This window comes from Sciurus carolinensis, chromosome 14 (genome assembly GCF_902686445.1).
Source record: "Sciurus carolinensis chromosome 14, mSciCar1.2, whole genome shotgun sequence".
NCBI classification, from domain to species: domain Eukaryota; kingdom Metazoa; phylum Chordata; class Mammalia; order Rodentia; family Sciuridae; genus Sciurus; species Sciurus carolinensis.
Genome location: NC_062226.1, coordinates 85,478,767 through 85,487,552, shown reverse-complemented (window position 1 = coordinate 85,487,552; position 8,786 = coordinate 85,478,767). Strand labels below are relative to the sequence as shown.

General features: G+C 39.9%; 1 protein-coding gene across 4 annotated transcripts in view; it reads right to left on the bottom strand.

Annotated features, from left to right (window-relative positions):
• Positions 1-1,302: 1,302 nt before the first annotated feature.
• Positions 1,303-8,786, bottom strand: part of Ntrk2 (neurotrophic receptor tyrosine kinase 2) — a 349,269-nt gene continuing 341,785 nt past the window's right edge. For all 4 annotated transcript variants that reach the window (XM_047524198.1, XM_047524200.1, XM_047524199.1 and 1 more), the window contains 2 exons: positions 5,492-5,650; positions 1,303-4,061 (listed from right to left, as the gene is read on the bottom strand). In XM_047524198.1, the coding sequence (XP_047380154.1) occupies positions 3,876-4,061; positions 5,492-5,650 (345 nt within the window). In that variant the 3' untranslated portion in view covers positions 1,303-3,875. The remainder of the gene's footprint in view (positions 4,062-5,491; positions 5,651-8,786) is intronic.

Sequence of the window (8,786 nt, the reverse complement as noted above, 5' to 3'; positions counted from 1 at the left end):
GGACTCTGACATAACTGTGAAAGGGTCATAGTGGGACAAAGTGAGCATAATACAAATGTGCAAAAAGACAAAAGAAAATCAATTTTCCTTTTCTGGACTTTTATAAAAGGAGATCTGTTTCAATCTGCATTTTCCTTTAAAAAGAGCCAGAGAAAGGACTCAATGCAGTGGGATGGCTTTTATTCAGTTATTTGGGGAAGCACATTATCTTAAATATGTCTTCCTCCCATGCGGTACTGCACAGAGTTGAGAAGTGCGATGTAGTCCTACCCACATGGAGAATGGAAGCATTAACTGCAACATGACATTAAAAAGTTTTGGTTATTTAGCAGATTTTAAGCAAATTATTCATACTGCATCCTACTTATCTCTATTACCATGTGCCTATATATTTATACATAAACACACAAACATACTATGTATGTGCATTTGTATATGTATAAATCCAGTATTTATAACACATATATAAATACATGAAAGTACCACAGGTAGTGCTGATGTGAACACATGTATAATATGAATTCTGATATAATCCTTGATAGCATAGTTCAAAGGTTTTCTAAATAAGCCTGATTATGACATTGGTTCAGTGTACAAAGATTAAGCTGAAGCTAAGAGCATGATCATACATCACAATGTCTCAGATGTTTGCCATCTCTTGTATTTCCTTTTGTTCATAACTTTATATCCTGCTTCATAAATTTGTTAGCATGCTTTCTTTCCTGAACTGCTTGTTGGTATATAAGAGTCTCTACTGGACAGAATCATGAACTTATAAAGTCAGAGTACTTGGATGAAGGCCTATTGGTGCCGCAAGCTAGACAGGAGACCTCAGCATGCCTCTGAGCTTCTCTGAGTTTCAATTTCCTCACCTATAAAAAATAGGAATAATTTGCAAACACATGCAAAAAGTGTTTGGAAAACTTTCACACTTTGTAAGTGGAGATGACTGTCAGACTGGGTTGGAGTTAGAGAATTAGGTTTGTCACTGCTATTGTTATAGTTTTTAACATATCTGATGGCAGACCATATTTGATAACCAGTACCTTTCAGAACCAGGATGCTGCTTTTCTAAAAATTAGAAGACCATGAGAAAGGGTCTTGTAGAGGAATAATGATGAATATTTTAAAATATTCGTAGCTCATCAACTATTTTAAAAACAACCTGATGTTCTTTCAATGTGAGACATCTCTGAAATTAGCACACACTCTTGAGACAACAGAGGAAATAATAATAACAAGCAGTATAAATAACTATAAAACTTCGTACTTGCATAGAACCTTTTGTCAGAGGTGTAAGAATTTTTTTTTTTTTTTTTTTTTTGCTTTTATTCCTTCAGAGAAAAACACAAAAAATGGAATGGAATGCTCCCATCTTTTCATCTACATTAAACAAATCTTAGCTATAAAACTACACAGCTCTCCTTGATCTCTTAAAGTACTATTTCCTTTGCTTTCTGTTAAAATAAATAAGTTGCAGCTTTTTCTCCCAGAGCAGCTGGCCAGATACACAGAGTGACAAACCTTTGTAGGTTTTCAGGTCATTGGTCATTGCTGATGGAATCTAGAAGAGTTTGTACAAATCTGCCCCTTCCTTACTGCTTCACAGAGTTCCACAGTATTTTAACAGTACCATGGGTCCTTAACATGATATATACATGTGTGTACATATCATGAAGATATGGCTTTCATTATATTATTTTGTGTATTCTGGAGGGGTTTGTTTTCACTGACAAAGAGAACAAACAATTTAACTCCCATATTTCATAGGCCAGCACAGAACCCAAAGGGCTGAAAGGTTCATCTTGTCCAACCCCCTCACTTGACCACAGATGCTATTGGATTTCCTTTTGTTCTCTGATAATTTACACTTCTAAAGTTTTCGAGCACTGGCTTTCAAAGCCTATAATGGAAAATAAGGTGCTCCAGTAATTAATGGGCACAAGTGAAATCTACACAGAGCTCTTGCACCTTCAGAAACAAAAACTAAATAAAACAATCTAAGATGAATTAAAATCACTCCCTTTCAATCTGGCTCGTGTTATAAAGATGTCAAGTTTAGCAAAATTCCCCTCACAGAGGGTAGCAAGTTTTCTTAAGGAACAGAAATAATTTTCTCCCTTGGTATAACTGACTATCCAAATAACTGTAAATTTCTATTTAAATTTACACTTTCTTTGCAAAACCAGTAACTCTGCCCAGAAGTATACCTCCAATGCTCCGTCTGGGCCGAGTCTCCCATTGGCATGTTGTGCCAAATTGTTTAATTTTACCTTATTTAATGGAGTGAAGAAAACATAACAGCATACTGACAATGGAATACATTTGGAATGAAACCACTCTCCCAACCAGAGCCCAGAGCAAGAGACATTGCCTGTGTACACTGAACATGAATGCATATGATGTCCCCAGGTAAGGTTTCCTTTCCCTCCGGGATGGATTCTGCCCATCCTACAATCCTGTGGGTTCAACGTGGATGAAGATATCCAGGCTTCAGGGTCCATATTGGGTAAAACCCATCACCACCAACCATACAGCGCAGAGACATTTATTCTCAGCTAATGAACTCCATTAGCTTCCCTTAATTAATATGCTATACCTTTTATTGATCTGCTCTACCTACCAGGGGCACGATATCTGGAGCGGTAGTTTCTGCACACAAGGTATTAATCGACGAAGACCATGCACAATTTTGCTTGCACAGTTAAAAGGACAGGTGGGAGTGAAGGGCAGGGGTTAGAGGGAGGTGCTATCTGAAAAGTTCAATATAAGAGAAACTTGCCTCCAAATTGAGAGCTTGTCCTATCTTTTCCGAGTCCTTGGCTTTCCCACCTGACCCTGAAATGATCTCTGGACAAGAATCCACCTCTTTTCAACTCAACTTGACAAAGGCTCAGTAGATAGCACTTGAGAAACCCACCAGTGCTATCATCATGACCAACCAAGACAAGACCGTTTGAGCCTATGATGTGCCATCTTGTGTACTACAGTAGTCATCTTTTCTCTCTTCTGTACACTAGTGTTTCTGGTGATGGGAAAAGACTAGTCCATGGCACAGAGTTCAACAGTCTTTTTACTCCTCAAAAAGGTCCTCAGGGGAAGGTGCCGAATACATTCTTCCCAGCTGACAGTTGCTGGGGTTTTCCTAAGTAGGGACTGATGCCAGCTGATCCCAATGGTTGTCTTTGTTTCTCCCATACTGTGGTTTATAATAAATCTTCTCTCTCTCTGGTTTTAATCTCCCATAGATAAAGTTTTCCCGGATTGAACACAAGTTTTCCTCTTCATACACAGGCTTAAGCCATCCGAAAACAATAAGAAGATTAATAATAATAAATAAATAGAAGTGAATCCATAGAAACTCTCGATGTCTGTACAGCAGAAGTGACAAAGTTTAAGTCAAATATTTGTTTTCCCTTTTTTCATCCACATCAAAGGCAGGAATTCAACAAGGCATTATTAGTTGTGGTGGGCAAACTGGAGTGTCTGCTGATATAACAAATTAGGTTTGTTAAGGCCTTTGTCTATGCAGAGTTAATAGTAATGCAGAAGCCAGATTTGATTAAAAAGAGAAGGTAAGACGTGAAGCAGGAAGACAAAAAAAAAAAAAAGGTAGAAAAGAAAAAGAAAAGAAAAGAAAGGATCAAATCAAGGGAGATGGAAAGAGAGAAAGAGATAATGCCAAAAAGAAGTCAATACTGTGTCTGTGGATGGAGAAGTACACGTCGCTTCCCTCTGAAAGCGTCTCGGAGTCTTGTTAATACTGTCAGAGTGCAGGACAGCAGTGTCATGGCATCCAGCGGCAGTTAAGAGATGTTCATCCTCTCAGCCCGTCTGAGGAGTGCGTTGGGAAGGATCGGTCTGGGAAAAGGGCCTTAGCCTAGAATATCCAGGTAGACAGGAGATGCCTTGGCCAAGTTCTGAAGCAGGGTGTGTATGCCCTTGATGTTCTTCCTCATGTGGGGCTCTCGCTGCCAGCACCCCAGCATCAGCTCGTACACCTCCTGGGGGCATGTGCGAGGTCGCTGCAGGACTCGGCCCTGAGTGATGCATTCTATCACCTGGATGGAAATCAAAGACAGGATCAGACAGGAGAAAAAGCCAAGCAGATGAAAGAACTGTCAAAGTCAAGAGGAGCCCAGGGCAGGCTCTCTCTCTTTTTTTTTTAAAATTTCTAAAAGGGTTCACATCTAATAGTTGTACCTCTTCATGGCATAGAGCATAACTTGATACATGTCTGTAATGTGTAGTGATCAAATCAGATAATTAGCATTTCCATCTTCTTAAACATTGATCACATCTTTGAATTGGGACCCTTGGAAATATCCTCTTCCTGTTCTTTATAAAATTATATACTTAATATTATTTGATGAAGATTATTTAACCATACCCAACTTCTCATTATTATTCTCATTACCCAACTTCTCTCTCTCCCACCTCCCCTCTATCTTTCCAAACTTCTCATGAGAGATGGCCTTGTTTGTTTTAAGAAGTCCAGTCACTGTTTATTTTTTTCAGAAGGAAGGCAGCAATTAGTATGGGTTGGTTTACATCATGATAAACTATATTGGTTTATATCCATTTTTCATAAAACTGGTAGAGAAATGATTTATTTATGTGGAATGCTCCTCAAGTTGGACTGATATAGAACCCAAATCACTCTGTGTGAAGGTGCTGACTGACAGGCTTACAGAAATAAGCAGGCAGGTTGGATAATGGAACTGGCTTAAAAAGACAGACATAGATCTGAGAAAGATGTGAGAAGCCTGATAAAGATGCCAGTCCTCCATATCTGTAGATTCCACATCTGTGGATTTAACCAACTGCAGATCAAAAATATTTGGAAAAAATATCACATCTGTACTGAACATGCACATATTTTATCTTGTCATAATTCCCTAAACAACTCAGTGTAACAACTTTTCACATTGCATTTGCACTGTATTAGGTATTCTAAACAATCTGGAGATAACTTAAAATATATGGTAGAATATATGGTAAGATGTGCATAGGTTATATGCAAATATATTCTGTATAAGGGATTTGAGAATTCTAAATTTGGATATTTGTGGTAGTTCCTGGAACCAATTCCTCATGGATTCCAAGGGATGACTATATTTGCAAAAAAAAAAAAAAATTAAAATAGGAAAATGAAATGCTTGAGTTTTTCACCAATAGTTAATATTCTAGTGGAATATGCAAAAAGAAAAGAACTTTTCAGCTTCATTGGAGCAATACCAAAAGTCTCACTGGACTCTAAGGGTACTGGGATGATACATCAGCTATTAGTTTATTACATGAAGAGCACAAAGCGATTCCTTAGTGCCATCATGGCATTTAGGTATATAGCAAGCTATTCGGGAAGTTCTGTTTTCCCTAACAGAGCCATGTAAGCTCATGCCCTGATTTCAGTCCAAGAGAAGGCCTCCAACAGAGGGATGTCCTGGAGATTTTAGACTGGGGAGTGGGGCTCTCCTGAATCACAACACACCTCATTGTTTGACAGCTGGTACCAGGGTTGTTTGCCGTAGGTGAAGATCTCCCACAACACAACACCCAGGCTCCATACATCACTTTCTGTGGTGAATTTCCTGTACATGATGCTCTCTGGAGGCATCCAGCGAATGGGCAGCATCGTGTGGCCACCGACCTGGCAGGAAAGGGATCAACAAACAGCATCAATCACCCGGGAACCACATGTGGAGAAGAGCTATGGGGAGACTTTTCTTCTTTCTTTTCTTGTTCTTATTAACTTTGTTTATAAACACATAAGGGATATACAATCTCCTCAAGCAACAGAGCAAAAGGTGAACAATGGTCAAAACGTTTTTTTCATATTATTTGTAATTATCTTTTTCTCAAAACCAGACAGGAGCAGAGATGATGATTAGGTGGATGTTCACCCTGCATGAAAAACACACATGTAAGAGGATAGCTCAATCTTCTAATTAGCGAGATAACTTTGAAGGCTGAGGATCTTAGTTAAGTGGTGGTAGAGCACTTATGTAGGATGCATAAGGCCCCAAACCCCAGCCATGAAGGAACAAAGGAAGGGAGGGAGGGAGATAGGGAGGGATATAGGGAGGGAGAGAGGGAGAGAGGGAGGAACAAGGTAATTTTGATTCTGATAACAAATAAGGGTTCCTGCCTCCCAAATGACCTATCTGTCTGTACTTCCAAGGACAGGGCTCCCTTCCACTTTGAGGTATTACATTGTGCACAAAACATCTTCATCACAGTCTGCCAGTGACCAAGATGGAAATCATTCCTGTTTTACAGAAAAGGTAACTGAGGTACAGGTTGCTTGTTTGACAGGGTGACGTATTTTAGATTTCCCACTTCATGGAGAAAAGTAAAGAATTTCATTTTCAGGTTTAGAGCACATCAGGGCTGTCTGATTTTAAAACCCTGAACTGATTCCTGCACAATAGCCTGTGGCCTGTAGGTCCTGTTTCTAATCCTGCACCCACCTCCCAGTAGTGCCAACTCTGGGACACACTGCTAATTGACAGCAGTGGGGGACAGTTGTGCTATAGCAGGAATCAGGCCTCAATGACAACTCTCAGCCCCCAAGTTTTTAGACTAATGCCACAGAGTTTCTGCCCAATTCTAATTCTCAATATCCATTCATGATCTATTATAAGAAGAAAATGAACGAACAGTGCTTTAAAAAATGCACTTGCGCCCCAGCCCAAGGAACTGAAGTGCCAAAGACATCCAATAAGCTTAGTAATTTCAAATGATGCTCTTCGCATCAAAGAAAGCATGACAGTATGAAAGGAGGAGTTCCCACCCCATTCTCCATACAATGGGTCCAAATGAGAGGGAGAGATATAACTTACTAGCTAGGGTTATGGTGTCCCATAATTTTCTATTCAACTCTTAATAAACCCAAAGCTCACAAAGGCCAAGTTGGCTTCTTATCAGTGTGTTTGCCTGCTCCTTCTTCCTTTAACAACAGCAGGAACTCAGTGTTCAATGGGCACATGTTTCTCTCATGGACCCACCTGGTATATCTGAAGGTGGTGGCAACAATTCCCCTTGGGGTCAGTATTCAAACCATGACCAGCATGACATAGGCACTGACCAACCAAAAAGAATATGGCTGGTGAATATCCTTTGTGTTCAGAGCCCTGTTACATTTGAGTGCCTGGAACTTTGGCAAAGGGAAGTTGTGCTTACATATGGAGGATGCAACATTTCCGGATGCTCAAAAGAACTCATGGTAGAGGGTGGAATGATCCCACCAGGTCCTGGGCCACCACACAACAGCAGTAAGGAGAGGACTTCTCTATGGCCAGTATGAACTAGCTGTACCACTTCGCAGAGCTGAATATGTCTCAGTCAACATGGCAGGAAAGTCTGGGGGCTATTATAGCACACTCATTCTCAAAGACTGTAATCCCTGGGATACAGCATGACCAGTCTCCTTGCCACTCTCTGAAATGTACCTGGAGAACTTTACACTGTTTACAAAATATCTATCCACTGATCCATCTAGTTTCACAAATACAGGAGAGTGGCATGAGAGAGGCTTGGCAGCTCACTGAGGTTACCCAAGCAGGAAACAGCTGGGTGTGCTATTGGAACCTGGAGTTTCTCTCTGTGATTTCATTTCTCCAGCTATAAACCATGGGTAACAATATATATTCCATCATGTTATCATGAGTTATATATTCAAGCAGTCCTGTGTGAAAGTGCTTTATAAATCTTATGCACCAAATGCTTTCAAGGTGTTGTTTCCTTCTCTAGAACCTTTACTTTCTTATTTCCTCAATGAATAGCAGCCATTCTGCAGACAATAAGGGGAAGAATCAACACACGTGACTCTCCTATACTTTTCACTTGGCAGTGACTACGTGGCTCCTTTGATTGTAGCTCCCAATGTACCAGGTGCTTTGTCCTGTGTCACTAATGACCAAAGAAAAACTTCTGTTTCCTCTAAAGCATAGAAAAAAGAAAAAAAAAAAAAAAGACTCACATTTTGATTTACATGTTTTCCCATCTGATCATTTATTTTCTGCTTGTAGTCTCTTTGGGATAGATTTTTCACTTTAATTCTTTCAAGAATCTCTTCTGGGATTTCACACATGCTGTTATAAATAATGCTTTCCTTGTTCTGATGTCAAATGGGTGAGTGGTGGGACAATCTAATAAAAGTTCAGGCAGGGTTCACAAGTTTTCTCAAACCGTTTAGAACATTTTTTGAGCATTTCTTTTGCAATCCTTTCCTTAGGATTTTGGAGCATGTCACAAGAGTAGGATTCCCCTTATCCCTCCAAAACAGTCACCATTGTTATAAATTACAATCACATTCTTGCTGCAGACACTTGACAGCTTTTGAGCCACACAAAACCATACCCTGTGCAGCAAAACACACAACGAGACATTTGTTTTGTGTTGTACTACTTGGCGACTTGCCCTTGCATCCTTACTTAAATATTTGTGAGATGGAATATGATCTCAAGTATGACACTGGGAGTCAGAATTTCTGCTTGTGGCTGTTCAAGATGTGACGGTGGCTCTGGGTTCTGCTGTGGTCAGCTGAAGTGGGTTGCATGCTAGTCACTGAACTAACGGGATTGAACTGATGCAAGATAGGAAATCCAGTTATCTGGGTAGTTGAGGTAGACGTGCAATTTTTATTTTCTTCACCTAAGAGACTACATTTCTAGTTCTTGCTGTGCTCTTAACCAGCCTGGGAAAAAGTTCTTTTGGGTCTGACTTATTCCCTTATTGTCAAATGTGAAGGGTTACTTCTAGCACAAAACACTATGGTTCTGTAA